This window comes from Phyllostomus hastatus, unplaced genomic scaffold (genome assembly GCF_019186645.2).
Source record: "Phyllostomus hastatus isolate PE091 unplaced genomic scaffold, TTU_PhHast_1.1 phas_scaffold_78, whole genome shotgun sequence".
Lineage (NCBI taxonomy): Eukaryota > Metazoa > Chordata > Mammalia > Chiroptera > Phyllostomidae > Phyllostomus > Phyllostomus hastatus.
Window position 1 is genome coordinate 28,045,141 of NW_025334041.1, and position 18,844 is coordinate 28,063,984.

The following is an 18,844-nucleotide window of genomic DNA, read 5'->3' on the forward strand; positions in this document are numbered from 1 at the left end:
CAAAAAAGCATTACACAACACTCTCATTTTGTTTTGCTTGGAAGTTCAATGTTTTCTGTCTTTAAGGAAAAAATCCTTTAACCTCATCAGAAATGAAGGTTTTTGTCAACACTTTCTCACAGAGTAAAAATAAACAGATATGCTTCAGTATGAGTGATTGATAATGTGTCATTAAATACAGTATAACAATTCAAGGAGGTTTTACTGAAATAAAAGATGTAGTTTTTTTCCATTGACATGTGCCATGATGTTTAGGAATACTTTATTTTATTAAAGATTTTATTTATTTTTAGACAGATGGGAAGGGAGGGGGAAAGAGTGGGAAAGGAACATCCATGTGTGGTTGTCCCTTGGGGGCCCCCTACTGGGGGCCTGACTCGCAACCCAGGCGTGTGCCCTGACTGGGAATTGAACCAGCAACTCTTTGGTTCGCAGGCCAGCACTCAATCCACTGAGCCACACCAGCCAGGACAAAGAATACTATACATACTTGGTGGGGCAAAAGTAGGCTTTGGAAAATAATACAATTAATAAATAATACAACAACAATAAACTGTACTTCGAGTACTCACAACTATAAACCTATTTTTGCCTCAACCTGTATCACGTAAAAGATGTACCAAAGAGGTCTATAATTCATACATTACTTTGAATATTATAACAATGGTACAAAATTCTGATTCACCTCAGCCTTTTTAACTGGCCACATTTTATAATTAAAGAATAAACGTTTACATTTTAATGGGGCACATCAACTAAAACTTGACTTTTTAAAGTAAACACCAAATTCCAGATGCGATGTTAGTATGATGAATTTGGCAGACTTGCATTCTCATGAAATGGGTGGGAAGTGCCATGATTCATCCCAGGAGAGCTGGTAATTCACATGCTCTGAATTGAGCCTGGACCACTACCTACAGTGTCTGGTGTGTGAAGACAGGAGACCAAATTATGTCCTAATGAGGTCTCACCAAACTCCTACTGAAGTCCATGAACATTTGCAAACACATTCAAGAGTGATCTTGTGGCCCCAAAAGCCTTGTCAATAATTTCATTAGGTCTTTAAATTTGATATACAAGTCAAACAAAAAGCCTCACAAAATAACATGTACCTCTCCAACATCGTAGATCCAAATACGGCCTTCTGAGTCCCCAACAGCCACTTCTTTGCCAGCTTGAGCCCAGCGAACACGATTCAGGGCAGAGGCCCCCTCGATGGCCACGCTTGCTGTTGGAACCTGCCGAAAAGGTTACAAAAGAATCTCTGAATACGAATTTAAATATACATTTAACTGGATGAGTCACCACTGCCTTCTTGTGCATGAAGTAATATCCATCCCTGTGCAGAAGCAAAAGGATTCATTGTTCTTAAATCATATGCTCCACTGTACTAAGGGGTACAGAGGAGACACTTGAATGAAACATCGAAAGAGGATAGTTTTTCCCCCACAATCAGCGGGTAGTGAGTGACATAAATATTTCTTCAGATTAGGTAGGGAGTGCATCCGATGTACACACAAACACAGCAGCTCAATGGGATGCTTCACGATCAGGTCATGGTTTACTGATTGCTGGAGAGAGAGAGTTCAGGATTTACCAAGATTAAGGATACTGTAAAAGGCAGGAAGGGGGAGTGCATGGTGGAATAGAAGTCACAGTACTGTAAGTCTTCAGGGGAAAAAGTATGTATTGATCCCTCAAAACCTCATCAGGGAGGGGATGATCAGAAGAAGAAAAAGTACACAGGTGAAAAACTTCAAAACCTCAAATTCTCTCCTCTCTCTTTTTTCCTTTCTGTTTGTCCCCCTCTGGGCAGCCCCAGGAAGTAGGAGGTGCTCCCAACCTCCACCGGAAAAGCCCTGGGGATGATATCCAGATAGATGGAGGCAGCACCTGCTTGTAGAAAAGGCCTTATATCCCTGCTAATAAACACGTGAAATCTGACGTTGATAATTAAAATAATAATTACGATTGAAGTGAACCAGCGGTGCTGATGTCACCTGAAGTATGTGTTAGAAGAACCTTAGTATTTGAAAAATACAAATGTTAGTGGGCCTGCCCCTTCTCCATCATCGGTTGTGTGAACCCTTGTCTTTAAGGTTGGAAGTTTATTCCTATGAAGGTCAGATTTCCAAGCCTTCTACAAGAATGTTGAACAAGAAATGATAATGGGCCGTTAAAAAAAATAAAAGAGGTAAATGTTAAGACAAAAAAATGTAGTGAAAAGAGGGCCACCAAGACCGTCGGACCACTGTTTAAAACCTGTGTCTAAACAGCATGTCGGGTAGGGTGGAGCTGTGCCCGCGCATTCCCAGGATTCTGTGCGTCCCGGAATTGAACCATCTGTTGATACGAGATTATTGACCCAATACCTATCTTCAAAATAGTAATAAAAACTCCATCAGATGTAAGAATCTATGTTTAAACTTTATCTTGAAATCAATAGAATTCTTTTACCTGCTTAAATCACCGTATGTCAATTGTGAGCAAAAATGTAAATCACAAGTCCCCAGTTCATTTTTTTTTAATACACAATTTCTACAATAAAGGTACCTGCTGTGCAGGCTGGAGCCTGAATTTTTAACCACCCCTTTCAAAGGACAAAACAATGTGAATTTAGATGGGTCGTAATTCTGTCAAAACATTTTATTATTAGTGCGCCACTCAGAAGACAAATCTGAGATTCAGCTATAAGGTTTTTCAGAATTAATTTTGAACTCCATAACTTAGGGAATTCAAACAGGACTATGCCTTTACTCATTCTCAGATTTTATCTATGAATAATTTCAAAAACTGAATAAAAATGTTTAATCCTAATGAGTATGAAAAAAAATCACTGAAGAAACTGATTTTTTGATACACTTTAAATTATGCCTAATACATCTTAAAGAATTTTATTTATTTGGAATTAAGCAATGTAGCAAAGTGAATCAATTAATATTCTAACCATTAAAAATAACTTCTTCTTTCCACAGATATTATAAATGGTAAAGAAAATGACTATACGCGCTAATAATCGAATGCATGAAGGAAATGACAAAATATATTAGCTCTACCAAGTAATGACCGTTCAAATGTTCATGAATCCATAAAGAAAATAATCTCTCTATTGTCTGTCTCTCTTACCCTTTTCCTTCAGTTTCACAAATATTTTCACAAGGTTTTAAGGCTCAATCATGTCACCTGCAAAGACAGGATCCGTGCAGTGTAAGTTACTACCCTGTACCCAGGTCCCCAAGCATAAACTACTCTCTCGGAGGAGCAGTCAGGACAACTTGGTATAAAAGCACAGGAATTTGAATAACGACAAAACACTGGGGTTTCAGGTTCTTTTGAAAACAAATCTAATTCGTAATCTCACAAATATTTGAAACATCTTGTTCAACTTGATAGAAAGCAAAAATAAGTTGAGGGTGTTCGAAAGCGCTCAGCTCATTACTGCACTTGGAGCGGACTCAGTCTATCAGTTGCTGTTGGGAAAGCAGAAGGAAGTGTATCGCAACACTAAATGGTTTGCATGTCCAGCAATGATTTGTTGAAATGTTTCGCTAAAAAACTTTTATGTGGCTGTCTTTTGGCACCTAGAGAAAAAGAAGGGGAAAGTGACATTTGGCAGTATTGAGACATTAATTTCATTTTACCTAAAAAGCTGACCCCCACGCCACCTGACCCCCGCCAAAAAAAAAAGTTATACAGGAATTATCAAGGAGTTTGGAGAACACTCACTCCCATTGCACTGTGGTTGGGTATTACCAAAACATCACTTCTACTAGGTCTGATTTCTGATACAGGGAATCTCTTCAGTCAATCTGGAAAATGTGTGTTTTTTGGTTGCTTTGAGTGAATGAGTTTATTCCAGAAGATATAGGCAATATGATTTTAATCAACAGCGATGAAAGACTTTGGGAAACTTACAATGTGGAGTAATAACATCTTTCTATGAAAAGCAATAATGTTATAAACATTTCAACGTCCAAATAAATGGGCATTGCGTATATTCATGTCTTTAAATTATTTTCAAAATGCTTCATTACATAACCCTTACCCTTGTCATATACATAGTTCTTCTAGTGAAACGGAAAAGTAGACTTAAAATATTTTAAAAAGGTAACTATTTGGCATGAGCTAGAGGTGTACATGATCTTGCAAGATACAATGACTCAATACTAACACCTGAAAGATATTTTCCTGCCCCCCCCACAAAAAAATACTAGGGGAGCCTGCTCCTCCTCATATCCTCCAGCTGTAAGCTTCCTAATTAAAAAGGCTGAGCTGTTTCCTGCTCAAAACACTTCAAAAGAGCTTTCTCTTGTTCTCCACTTGACATATAGTTTGCAATGCTTGTTCCTCTTACCTGTCCATTCTTATTTATGGAGAGTTGCCCTAAATCAGAGACCAGGAAATGATGAAGAGAACATTTTATTTTGTTAAACTGAAAGGCATTTAATATTCATATTTTTTAAAAACCGACAAAAAAACCACACAAATTAGCACCTCAATAATTTGGAGTGGAAAAAAGGAATGATGCGCATACATAATTTTAAAAACATATACAGAGAGCCTAATTTTAAAAAAGAATAATTTCTTTATCGTCAATTGCTTTTTTAAATAAAATGGCTATTTTTCACTTGTAAATAGGGACACGTTAAAATCCTGATTTTTAATAAATAGTTTAACATACATGTCCAGATTTGGAAACTACTGTAGAAAAATCTGCCTGCAAGGTAACATCTTAAGTCAAGAATTATTGACCTTGTAAAAATTACATGAAGGCTGGATCTGGATCTAAACATAATCAGTCAACAAAATCATCTTTTATGAATTGAAAATGGGAATGGTACAAATCGCGAACACTGACAAATCACCCTTTTAGAAAAAGCCCAGTCTAAAGTCAGGGTCCACAAAAGCTTCTTTTTCCCAAATGTTTGCCAATAGAGTTATTTCAGCCCCGCTCTGAAATATGCCTGTGTGTCCTTTCCCTTAGGGGAAAAGCATTGAACAAGTATCGTTTTGCTCTTTGCAAAAAAAGGGTCGTCAATTGTCCAGGACCTGCCACGGTTTAGGGATGAAGTGGGATTAAATGATCTTCTTTTTTTTTGCCAATGCATTTGCCAATTCTCTTCGGAGCAGTCAAGAACCGGGGTCGGCAGCCCAGCTGCAATTGGAGGGTCTGTCAAAAAAAGGCCGTTTTTTTGCAGAGAGAGGGGAAGAAGGAGAGAGGCCGCCTGCGCCCCCCTCCCAGCCCTCCCGGCCCCGCGCCTGCGCCGCCGCTCACCTCAGTGTCATTGTTGAGGTTCCAGAGGTCCAAGCGCCCCATCCCGTCCACGCAGGCAAAGAGCGCGGGATGCACTGGGGACCACATGACATCGTACACATAGTCGGCATTGTCTTCAAAGGAGTAGAGCGGCTTGTTGTGCTGTAAGGCAGAGAGACCGTGAAGACTTTGTGGCGCTGCTGCTGCCTCGGGCTGTCTAGGGAGCCTAATTAAAAACTTTGCACATTCACAAAGTGTCATAAAACTTCCCGAGATGAAAGTCCTCGAGAAGGTGAACAGCGGCTTTAATGTGACTAGAACTGTCCAGTGGCATAAATAAATACCAGGGTGGAGGGGGGTTGCTCTTAAGGGGCCGGGGGCTGGGACCGAAGGTGGTGGGGGGTTGGGGAGGCGGTTTCAGACATCGTCGTCAGAGGCATTCCAGGCAGGTGGACGGGACTGCCCATTAGCTCGAAATTCCAGCCTCCCTACGTTTTTCGAGTCTCTCGGAGCCCAAAACACAGCCGTGGTCCTTCTGCCCGGATCCGACCCGCGCGGATGCTCTGCAAACCCCTGCAGTCCCGGTGGCCCCCGAACCCTTTGCACCGAAGGCAACGCCTGCCACCTCGTGGTCATTATCTGTAGCTGCAATTCTGCTTCCAGTCCAACACTAAACCAAATGGCTCCTTTGAGGCGGAGGATGGGAATGTATTTTAAAGGGATTTGCAGCTGTTCAGAGAAGTGAAAAATCTCAGGGTTCTAAGACTCTAGTCTGTCTACCTAGGGTCAGTGCACCCAAATCAGGTGGACTGGTGTGGCTCAATTTTCTACCCTAAACCTTCTAAGATGAATCACATAGTCTATTAGATCATCCAGTATTTCTAAGAGCCCTGAAATGGGTGTTTTCTTGGGGGAAATACATTAGCACACCCTCACTGCATACAAATGCTTCCAGCCGGAGGGATACAATAAATTAAAATGGCACTCTTGATTTCCAGTGAATATTGTCACATCAAAATAGCACAGAAGTCAGAGGCAAGTTTGAAAGTACACCAGAAATAAAACGTAATTGGATTTCATGAATTATTCATTCCATCTGGCTTGTCTTATTCTAATTTCTGCATAATGGCTTTACTAATCCCTGATCAATTAATGTAAAATGAAATTTAAATGATAATGAAAGCCCTAGAGATAAAAAGAAATTAAGTATTCTTATATCCTCTGACAGAAATCTAAACAATGGAAGTTTTTTTCCCCCAAGTCATCTTCATCCAGTCAGCTGTCTTGTACTCGGGGGTTCAACTGGGTGCCCGTGCAGGCCGGAGTCACAAGACCATAAAAAGATAACATACCATGTGAACAGTCTGCACTGAATGTTCAAAGAATGCGTATGTAGGAAGTCAGCTCCGGATATTACATCCAACTCTCCAAGTGTGCAGAGTGAGTGTAAAAGCCACACAATGCAGGGACAGAAATGAAAGTGAGCAACATCAGTGGGAAGAAGATAAAACTTCCACAACCGAAACGTAATGCGCAAGTTTGTCAAGGTACTAATGGTAAGTGATTTCTCTTTCTGTGAATTGAATCACTTGGGCACTGCTCACCAGTGAACACAGCTGTAATACTACTGAAGCAACACAGAAGTTTCAGACGGTTCATTGCATGTGTGCATGTGTTGGTAGTATACATGTGAGGTGTGTCTTATTTTAATTAAAAAAGTATCTAAATGGGGGAGTAATTTGAAAAAAGTATATATGACATTGAGAGCTCAAAAAGAATTAAAAAGGACATTAACCTTATAGTTTTGTATTTTAATATTCTGTAACTCTTTATGCCAACATTTTTATTATATGCCGTGTCTGCATAGTGATTTGGAGCTAAAATTATTTGCCTATTTGCTCTTTCTGTAGTTTCTTTCTTCCTCTCACTGTTTGAACGAGGTGATTCAAACTGCTTTCTCCAGAAAATCTAAATATCTAAGGGCACAAAATAGCACAACCATACCATTTTTTCCTTATCAATATGGGGGGCGGGGGGAAGGCAATGTAGAGTAGCTGGTTCTCCACTGACCACTTGTGAACATTAAATTCTAACTCTCAGTAGAAGCTTATTCTTGCCCCAATTCTTGATTTTATAGCAAGCCAGTAACTATTTGTTAAAGCACATGAGTAGCATGTTTTTCTTAAAGGGTAGAAAAGGCTTACACATGTCTAAAAAAGTTGATTCTCAGTATCTTTTTTCAATAACCAGCTGGCAGTATAACTGATTACATAGAGGTCTAGACACAGACACACACACACAACAAACACACACACCTACAGTCCTTGTTCTGAGCAGTGAGAAGGCCATGCAGCTTTTAAAGAGACATTTTCTAAGGAGCTGATACTATTTGATATGTTAATTATCTCAATAATTTATACTGTTAATCTCTAGTACTGTTTCCTCTTTTCTTCTACTAGCTTCTTCTCTGAGAAACTTAGTTGAACTCGTAGTAAACCCTGGAGACTTCACTTTTAAACATATGGAAATAACTGCTATTATTCATGTTACCAAGACCAATTTTCTCACATTTAATAGGATGGCATAGAAATGCCATTTTTCTGCTCTAGGTTTTTTCCAATGTCCTTAACACCCCTCACTCCCAAGGCTGAACCTTCCATGATGAGAGTCACGCGTGCGAGTAACTCTAGGCTGGAGTACGCGAGTGTCTGGGGAAAGAGAGAAGGGCTTATCTTTTCAAAGGCTTTGTTTTAACCTCGATAAAGTCACAGGCTGGGGAGGTCTTGGTCAGAACTGAATCTGTTAGCAGAGTACCAAGTGAATGGGCACCTACCCACCACTTCTTTCCGAAGGTGGCTTGGCATGTGCATAGGCCAACGCCGCTCTTACAACAGTAAGCGGTGCCATTTTGAATATTAATTAAATACTTCTTTCAGTAAAGGAATTTTTCGTTCTCTTTCATTTGAAACCCAAAGAGTCATCTGAAAGCCCAATTAAAAACATTTAAGAGCAAACACGTATATCATGAAATATTAACATTTTCATAAAATATGTCAAAAGCATCAGGTTCTAAAGATGCTGTTATTTGAATTTGGAAACATACGTGTCTGGAGCCGCAGAGTTGTTACAAATGGCACTTGCCTTGTCACCGGTTTTAGAAAACCCCAAGTTTCGAAAACGTGGAGAATGCAGGGGCAAATTTGACCAATGGTTTGGAGGAGGATCCTGGAATATCATTCGTATATATTAAAGCCACTGAAGCTTGGTGATTTTAAATATTTACTCTTCAAAATGCTCAGGCCCCTTTAGCTAAATATTGTTCTGCAGCATGTTACCACCGTAGAAAGAGTTTTTCAAAACAATCAAATTTCATGGGAGAAAAAACCCCTGTGTTTCTTTTTCTAAGGCCATGTTTAGTGTCAGGGAACTGTTAAAGGCAAAAAGAACAGGTAAATGGCATTGTTTCACAACCTACTCCACCTGCGACACACGCCAAAGAGATGCAGCCGTGACACCTCGTGTTTTAGCCCAGTTTCCAGGGCCGTGCGGAAGGTGCTGAACAACCCAGATGCAGGTCATCTGAACGGAACCCCCGGCTCTCGGACAGAACAGAGAAGCGGAGAAGCGGCGACCAGTCGCTCCCCAGGCAGACCCGCGGGGCAGGGAAGGGCGAATCGGTGGGTGTGCGCTGTGTGCCTGACGCTATACACGCACTGTCTGATTTAATCCACATAAAATCTCTGTGAGGTAGACGGTATTTATAGAAAAGAAAATTATAGCTCAGAAAAGTTAGTAACTTTCTCAAGGCCATGAAGGCTGTCAGTGGTGGAGCTAGATTCAACTCTCTGGTTTTCCTAGCTGTTCCACACGTCCTGTGTGCTGGAACCCTGTGGTCCTCTGGGAAACATGGCCGTGGCCGTCAGTCCTCACAGAAAACACAACAGATCTTTGCTGTCCCATTCAGTACAACCATGTTCACTAAACACCCACTTGTAGAAAGAGTGGGAAAAGATCACAATCAGAATGTTTATTTTATTTCCTGAGTCAGTTATTAATAATCCCACAGAATTCCAGGCATCTTTACCACCTTGTGACAGCAACATCTTTTTTCTCCCGAAAACTAGGAAAGTGGATGGGAATTTCAGCCCTTGGACCAGCAGGGATGAGCAGGCCAGGCATTGGGGTAGAATGAAATGATGCTGGAAGGCAAAGATGCGGGTCCCAGTTCCCTACATGTCTCTGCAACTTTGGGTGAGGGACTAAAATCAAATGATCTGAAAGATGGAATCACATAGGGAGGATGGACCAGAACAGACAAGTGGAGAAAGTGGAAAGACTACAGACCTTGGGAAATCCAATTTATCCTTGGCTCACAGTTGTTTCACCTGTGAGGCGGAGAGCTGCGCCTCAAGGGTTCCCGTTGGCTTTGGGAGGCTATGGCTCTGTTGTGCGGTGAGGACTGAATGGCATCAAGTATGGGAAAGTTTTATATACATATATTTTAAAGATTTTATTTATTTTTAGAGAGAGGGGAAGGGAGGGAGAAAGAGAAGGAGAGAAACATCAATGTGTGGTTGCCCCTTACACCCCTCTACTGGGGACCTGGCCTGCAACCCAGGCATGTGCCCTGACTGGGAATCAAACTGGTGACCCTTTGGTTTGCAGGCCCATGCCCAGTTCACTGAGCTACACCAGCCAGGGCTGAAAGATTTTTTTTTACAGAGTGATTCAAAGCCATGTATTATAATTAAAGCCATCTTCCTTGATGTTCTATAGAATTTATATCACAGTGATTTTTTTTACTTTGTATTTCATCAAACATACATATAAAATGTACCAGAGTGGTTTTTAGTAACATTTTTGAAATTATGAAAGTAATAGATCTCCTATTTGACCAACTGAGAAAGCATAATAATATTAAATTTACATAAGAGAGGCAGGTAGTAAATTCCGTTCACACACCCATCAACCTTTTACAATAAAGACTTGATCTCTAGATTTGAGCTTTGATTTTATAAGTATACTTCTAACAATGAAGAGAGCTGCATATTTTTCCATGAACTATAAAAGGATTTCCTGAGACTTGAGTTTCTATTTCTGATGTTAGATATGTACCAAAGTCACATTGGGAAAGTACTATGTTTGTTTTATTTCCCTCTATATTTTTTGTTTTCCTCTTATCAGACACCTCTCGGCATCCCAATAGGCTTCAGTATTTTGAAGACTGGAGAATAGGGAAATTTGTGTTAAAATGCCTAACATCTCTAAACACTGTGGTTCTTGAGGCTGCATTTGGCTCTAATGATTAGCTTTCAGAGCAGACTTGGTAGATATGTTTACTATCCTTGAAAATTTCTTTTGGAGTGGACGGGAAGTGAGGCGGGGGGTAATATGTAGGTAGGTGGGGTGAGGGCCAACAACAAATAGTAGAATTTTTGTATTTTTATTCTGAACTAAAAAGAAAACCTGTAGAATCTTATCTTGAAGGCTATATCCTGTTGGGAAAAAAAAATGATGACCAAAATACTAAACAATGAGTAATAAGAAAATGTTCTTCAAAAATTATCATGTGGGTTCCTGTGAAGTAATTAAAATAAATAGCCAGCCAGTTCTTCCAGGAAACATTAAAATATGAGACCACAATATCACTTTTAAAAAACCACCAAAGGACCCCAAAATTTCAGGTTCACACAAAAATGGATACCTCTACCATAAAAAGAAAGTGCTTAAACAAACAAACAAACCAAAACTCACAAACCAAACCAAACCAAACCAAAATACCAACTCTCTTGGCCCAAAAGCAGTGTTGCAAATTTGGTACTATCACTGGGAGACATTATTTGAACTTAATGGGGGATCCTTCTAAAGCACAAAGCATCTTGTATTTATCTTAATTTCTGTGCCTAATATTAAAACAATACTCATGACACCTAAATGATGCTATCTTTACCTGTTTCTATCATGGTCACAAATTCATAATTAGACATAAACCCTTTGGGTAAGCTGTTCTGAACAGAATATGTATGGTGGGTCTGCTTGCTGTTTGCATGCATTAACCAAGAATACATCAAGACTTTACTTTGAATTAGTTAATTTAAAATAATTAGAGCCCTGGCCAGGTAGCTCAGTTGGTTAGAGCATTGTCCTGATACACCAGGGTTACGGGTTCTATCATCAGTCAGATCCCACACAAGGATTGACCAAAAAATATACACAAATTGATGTCTTTGTCTCTGTCTCTGTCTCTGTCTCTGTCTCTCTGCCCCCCTCCCTTCCTTCTTCTCTCTCTCTAAAAAATCAATAAATAAAAATTGAAAAAGGAATAAAAATAAAAAATAAAAAAATAATTAGAAAGAGGGTTATAGCAATCCAGGAATTTAGCACTTGCCTTTCTAGAAATGTAGAAGTCTTGCTAAGTAAGAACTAAAGCCACATGAAAGGTGTTCTTTGTTGCACGACCTTCCTCTACTGCTTATTTGCGTGGAAGAATCCTCCTAATCCAGGAGGCGCCACCAATAAAGAAGATAATTATCCATATAAAAGAATGTATACGTATTCACAGGTTTTGACTAGTATTTGAGTGTTTAAAGCCATGGAAAAAAAACTACAAGCTTTGCCTAATTCATAAAAGGAGTATTTCCCGACAGTGGCATGATTTTTATGAATATCAGCTCCACCTGAAAGTTCTTCTTTAAAATGGGCATTTCAGCAGCACGACTGTGTACAGCATCGCTGTGCAAACACTGAGCAAGCAGGGGTGCTCTCTGAATGGCCGTTTGCATTCATCTGAGCCGCTGGGGCCCCTTGGTGTGCTCTGCCTCCTGGCTTCCTCGGTCGAGGCAGGCAGAGAGGGTCCTTGCACGGGTGGTCATTAGTATACAGGAACGGCTGTTTACTGGATTGATACTCTCCCTCTCTGAGGTCAGGCTGATTAGAAACTGGACATTGGGGTTCAGGCTCAGGAGGTGTCGAGGTGTGACAACAGGCTCTACTGAGAAGCAGCGAGAAGTGGGGGTGTGTTCTTGCCTTGATGACTTGAACATTTAGAAGGATGCACACATCGAGTGGTATTTGCAGGCTCAAGCACTTCTGCTTATTTATTTGTTATGTAGTTAATGTCAAATCATCCAACTGTGTTTTATTAGTGGGTAGGCTGAGTGGCAGAAGGTGTCCAGGCTGCTCCTTAAACCGTCAATCTGGACTCTAGCATCTGGAAGACCAACTGTTGCGTCAACATAACTGAATTCATAAATATATTCATACATGTAATTCTCTTAAAATATCAAATGATGGACCCAGATCCCTGGGTTACACTTGACTCACATATTTCTACACTGCTGGTTCCCGAGCTAATCGGACACACTGGGCTCCCTACATTTACTCAAATACCACTTCTTTCCCAGAAGTCATGTGCCCAAACACCCAGATTTGTCCCATTCAACAGGTTGAAAATCTAATGGTAAAATGATCAAAATAATTAAATTTTAAGTTCTACTTCTTGCATCAACGATTGGCTATACATACAAAGAGCACCTCCTCAGAGGGTCAAGGCGAGTTTTTTGTAGGTCTGCACTCCTGTGTCTCCTGACGTTAGGTGCAATGTGTCTCTTATATTCCATCTAAAATCAGAATACCTGACACCGGCGTTCACTTTAATGGTGGAGAGAACGGGCATGGAAAATCTCACATAGTGGCAATTCAAATATTCTGTTGAAATGTGGAATATATTTGCCATGCTTCCTGCTTCACAGCAGACTTGCTTACCTTGTGCTATTCTGCTTAAACCAAATTGAAGTTAATTTCTTTTCGAAAAGCCAATACAAGTGGGAGGTGAGGTGAATGGGGACACTGGGAACGGCAGTGGGAAAATAGCCGAGTATGAATTACAGACCGTGGACAGTCTGCAAGGTCAAGAGGTGACGTGAGGTGGACCAGGATGGGCCCATGTAGGTCTGGTCCCAAAACAATCATTCTGGGAGATAAAGACGAGTTTTATTTCATCTTCCACCATCAGACATAAAATGCAGGTTAGATCAGTAGGTGGGGGTGGGTGTATATTTGAATCTTGTAATGATGTAGACAGTTGGACCTGCTATTTATCATCCTCCTTCTCTCTTTAAACATTGTCGCTTAGAAGGAGAAGTTTGGGGAGGGCAACTGCCGTGGCGCAGCATTGAAAGGAAAAGGCAAACATTTCCGCTCTGGTTAAAAGAGGGTAGGGAAGGGTTCACCGAGCCCTCACTTCTTGCACAACGGTAAAGCCCAGTCAGCTGGATGAATTTTAAGTCTCAAAAGTGTTTATACTTACATGGATTATTCACACATGCCTGTAAAAATATTTAATGGCTATAGGTGTGTGTCAGTGGGTGAGTGTTTGGGGGGGTTTGGGGGTGGGGTGGGGGCAAAGGACAGGAAGTACGAACACAGGCTAAGTCTGGCTGTGACTTGATTACATTCTTGTGGTTTCTTTCAAAGTTATTCTCTCTGGGTGAGCTTAAAAAAGAAACCCCTTTCCCCTCCCTTCCCGCCTCCCCCCAGAAAAGTTAGACAGAAAAGAATTTGAAGACTGGCACAGGTAGTTTTATTGAGAGCCAATTTTAATATTTGCTACTTTATGTTAGAACTGAAGGGACAGGGGGAGCAAAACCGAGGATAAGGGAAGAAGAAAAAGGAAGTCAGACAACACCTGAACGCTGTGTTTATCAGAAAGGCAGCCAGCAAGGCTTGGGGTGTGGAATAAACACACTCTGTCACCCGGCGAGCGTCACTGGAAGCAAACGATTGATTTTGTTCATCTTCTCACCTGGTTTAAGTACTATGTTTAGATACTATACTAGCTAACACTATAACTTTTGATTTTTATTGTGTTTTTCTTCTCCTGATGCTTTAAACATTTAATAAAATGCTAGCAGAAATAGATGTACTCAGTCAGGGTCCCTTTTCTAGAATTATTTTTAAGAGATGTTTCCATCTCAGCTTAAAATCATCTAGCCTGCTTTAACGAAGTAGGCTATTTCTCTTAGGATGTCCCCAAGTATTAATCTACCAACAATGATTTATTGAGGACCTACCATATGCTTTCTACTTTGGGCAATCAATAGAAATACAAGATTGGCTCTTCTCAGGGACTCACAATTCATGTAGGAAAATAAAAATTATGAAATAATAAGAGAAGAATATTGTTTACTTGGGGGTCTATTTTTGCACTTTGTTCCAAAAGGATTTATGGTGTCTTACAAGTTAAATACACTGCAAAACTAAAAATAAACACAAAACAGAGGCAGATAGAATAGATAGCTATTACCAGGATCCTGAGATAAGCTGATTATTACAATCTAGTACCAGGAGAGCTCTGAGTTTCCTGATAACTAAGACAAAAGGGAAAACACCTCGTATCACAAGGAGGTGGGTAGATTTCACCATTTGAAGAAAGAAAGAATATAAATTCCTCCTCAAAGACCCATTGTTGGGGAGAAGTCAAGGAGGAATTTAGCATGTCTGTGAATCCCTTGGAAAGAGACTGGTTTTCTGTCTTGTTTATGCCAAAGGAAGAGAACAAGGATGCAGCCAGGTGGTAAATTCTGTGGTGCAGATGTTAGGTGCCAGAGGAATTCGGAGCTTTGTGGGGGAGGGGGTGTTAGTGGTTACCATGGTCTGATGTGGTCAAGGAAGGTATTATCTGGGACAGGTGATGCGAACCGCCTTGAAAGAGGCACAGACTTTGATAAACGGCAAGGAAGCCAGGCCAGGAGAAGACAGCAAAACATGCAAAGACTGGCTGCGTAAAGCAGCGTGGAACTCCCAGATAGCCGCAAAGGTGAGGGGCGTGGGGGCTGTGAGATTGTCCTAGGGAAGAAAATACTTTTGGTTTGGGTCAGGCAGGGGAGAGAACATGTTTTGGATGTTTTGAGTATAGAGTTAAGAGATTTTGATGCAATCGCCACTAATTTATTAAACATGTATCGACACACGTGCGGAGCATTGTGCTACTGGCTAAATGGGTTTGGAGATGTCTAACCCTCACGTGGCTGTCCTCGGTTTTTCTAGTGTAGACAACCGAGTGGTAAGTACCCAGAATCAAAAAGGAGCAGCACAGTAGAGGAGGACGATCTGGTTTGTGGTTTAAACGTGCCACATGCGAGTCTCGGGGGTAACCGCACACTCGGGGTAAGAAGGCAGTGGAAAGGTAGGTCTAGAACTGGAAGAGTGCAGTCTTGAAGTTCACGTCAAGGAATCATTCACAAGAGGTGCCAAGGGAGAGGAGAGTGTGGGGAGGAAGGAGAGAAAGACCTGTGACAGACATTTGGAAAAACTGGGCCAAGAGAGTGAAGGAGAAAGAAGCAGTGGAGCGGTCCCAGGCGAACCAAGAGAACCTAACTCACTGGGCAGAGCGGCAAGAATGAGTCCTAGAGAGTATGATGTAAGATGAACACTAAAAAGAAGCCATTGAAGTTCTGGCTGGGTGGCTCCGTTGGTTGGAGCGTCATCCTGTACACGAAAAGACTGTGGGTTCAATTCCCAGTCAAGGCACATGCTCGTGTTTCCGTTTGATCCCTGGTCAGGGCCTGTACGGGGAGCGACTGACCTGTGTTTCTTTCACATCCATGTTTCTCTCTGTCTCCCTTCCTCTCTATCTAAAGTCAATAAACATCCTCCAGTGAGGATTAAAAAGAAGAAGCCGGTGCATTTAGTGATCAGGGGTTCATCAGAGGGCCTTGGAGGCAGAAGTGTCACAGGGCTAATAGGATTGGTTGAGGAGTAGATGAGAAATGTGGCGGTGGTCAGTGTGAATGCCAGCTGGCTCTTCAAGTGGTTGGGCAAGCTAATCCAAGTTTTAGGACATGTCTGTGACAATGCAAGTCATCTTATCCAATCACCACCACCACTGAGAGGGTCCTAGTATCATTGGGGTTTGTTCCAGAACTACCTTCTTTTTTTCCTCAAGATACCCGTTTGCCATTTGGATATAACATCCTTGACTTTGGGGACCATCTCCTATGTTAATTCACATCTCAAACACTTGGTATCGAGCCTGGACAATAGGAGGCAGACAAGATGCACTGAAAGTGGGTGATTAGGCCAGCAGCCCCTAGTTCCAGTCCCGTCTCTGCCTGACTCCTGTGAACAGAGCATTGAACCAACCTCCGATTCTTTGCACTTCGGCCTTTTTCTTAGCCTCCCCAGGGCTGACCCTCTGCCTTTCGTGGTGGGTTTCTGATTCAGCCTCTTCCTTGGGCTATCTCTTATTCTTCTAGCATGACACTTTGGTTCAGGACTTTTCCACTCACTCTGCTACCTTAAATCTAATCTTTATCAAAGGTCATGGCTGCTGCCCAGTCATGGCAAAAAAAATCAGCCTGTTTGTACACCACGGGCAAGGAACCAGGAGCAAGGGACTGTTCCTGAGGAGGAAAATAATATAAAAGACAGGAATAAAAAGTAGGCTACTAGTGACTTGGATGGCAGGAAATCTAAGCAGGGGTTTCATGTATATTACAGGGACAAGGTACTGGGAATTAAATGTCTGATAAATGGTATCTCATTAAAAACAAACAAACCTTATCCTTGGACTTAAAGCGTCAGTATGTACCTGAGATCTTCTGTAACATAAATTTCAGTCAGTGTGTGCATGTGTGTGTGTGTGTGTGTCAGAAAGAGAAAGAGAAATTAACATACTTTTCCATGGAATATTCTTATGTATTTATTTATTTGGAAAAGAACAGGGAGGGCTGGAAATGGAAGAATGGTGCACTGGCTATAACGAGCAAGTGTGAATCCAAATCAGCACCACAGAGCGACACATCGTCCTGCACCAGTGTGCAGGTGAGCTCTGAACACGAATTCAGCAGCACAGTCAGTTCTCACATTAACCACATGGCATCAACTGTTCCTCCCATTTCCCCTCTGCATCCATGGGTCCTTCAGGGGTCCACTGCCCCAGCAGTCAGCTTTGGAGGGATGAGACGCCGTCAGGCACTAGGAGTGGGAGGTGTGTATAAAAAAACTTCATGGGAAGCTCGTTATTTTTATGTCCACAGCCAAGGGTCAACTGTGGTAATGAAATATCCTGGGCTTTGTTATGGGTTGAATCATGTCAGCCCCATTCACGTGTTGAAGTTCTAACCCCTGGAACCACAGAATGTGACTCTATGTGAGGAGAGGGTCCTTAAAGAGGGAACTAAGGTTAAATAAGGTCACAGAAGCAGGCCCTAATCCAACATGACTAGTATCCTTACAAGAAGTAGAGATTAGGACACAGACATGTGCAGAGGGAAGATTCTATGAAGACAAGGGAGAAGAAGGCCATCAACAAGCCAGGGAGAGAGGCCTTGGAAGAAATCACCACTGCCAATACTTTGATCTTGAACTTCCAGCCTCCAGAGCTGTAAGGTTATACATTTCTGTTGTCTAAACCACCCAGTCTGTGGCACTTTGTTATGGCAGCTTTAGCAAACTAATACAGCTCTCCAATGGGAAGGGCCTTTCCTCTTAGTCTCCAACACATGACCACATGGACACATTTACCCTGTAATTCTGCATCTCTGGGCACATCCCTTTATGGTCAATGATGGCAGCTCCCCCTGGTGCTTACTGTGCCTTCCATGCACAGGGGACGGCAGTGAATAGAGAAATTCGCCCCTCTCTGGAGCCAGCAGGGCCTGTTTCATTTCCAACTTAGCTTTAAATGTTATCGGTAGTTCTGCAGTATTGCTAAGATGATTTGGACAAGTGAGGATGGAGAGTGGAAATCTATGTGGACTCCAATGCTATCTCAGTACCAATGAGTCAAACCATGCCAGGGACCCTACTAAACTTGAATCAGAAATTACAATTCTATTCAATTCAGACAGTCACTTTTGACTGAAAACACAGCTCTTTTTCCCTGAGACAGAAGTCTTCTGTGCTTGAGAGTAGAATTTATTTTGGTTGAATTTTGTCACCCTTTGCAGGCTCACTCTTGACTAAGAAAAGGCCGTCAGAGGATGAGCTGGGGGGTGGGGTGAAAGGGCAGGAAAAGGCAAGGCAAGCAGGCAAAGTGGATGGAGTGGCTGTGGGTCCTTAAGTTGAACCCCCTCTCAGGGGCCGGGTTGACCTTTCCACTCCCCAGGCCAGCCCCTGCCAAGCTCCTTATCAGCCTCCTTAAAGGCTAATTACTGCTGAATGGGTTCCTGAGGTTGGAAATTTTTCAAAGAAATTTTGAATACATCTCTACAGCTCTCTTCTCCTAACAATAGGATCTATCAAACAGCCAGGAGAAGGCCCTGTTTAAAAGCACCGACAGGAGATGAAAAGAATGTGTTTGATTGCCAAAGTGACTAATTTATTTTTACACAGTATTAATGATGCTACAATAACCAATATCTATAGCCTGGTTTTGACAGTTTATCACAAGGGTTCCCATTGTTTAAAAAAAAAAGGAAAAAGAAAAAAAAAGAAAGTATGAAGGAAAGAGTGTTTTATTTTGCTACATTTCCATTTGTTAACAAAACTCCCCATAAGCAAAACCAGAGGTCATTAGCAAACAAGCAAAACATGCCTGTCTCCAGAAGAATACAATTCCCTTCATCATTTAAAATACAGCTCTGCTGA

The 18,844-nt window shown here is 41.5% G+C and overlaps 1 protein-coding gene across 10 annotated transcripts in view; it reads right to left on the bottom strand.

Annotated features, from left to right (window-relative positions):
- DYNC1I1 (dynein cytoplasmic 1 intermediate chain 1) overlaps positions 1–18,844 on the bottom strand; it is a 285,945-nt gene that overhangs the window by 16,801 nt on the left and 250,300 nt on the right. For all 10 annotated transcript variants that reach the window (XM_045828664.1, XM_045828663.1, XM_045828666.1 and 7 more), the window contains 2 exons: positions 5,276–5,416; positions 1,113–1,238 (listed from right to left, as the gene is read on the bottom strand). In XM_045828664.1, coding sequence (XP_045684620.1) covers positions 1,113–1,238; positions 5,276–5,416 — 267 coding nt within the window. The remainder of the gene's footprint in view (positions 1–1,112; positions 1,239–5,275; positions 5,417–18,844) is intronic.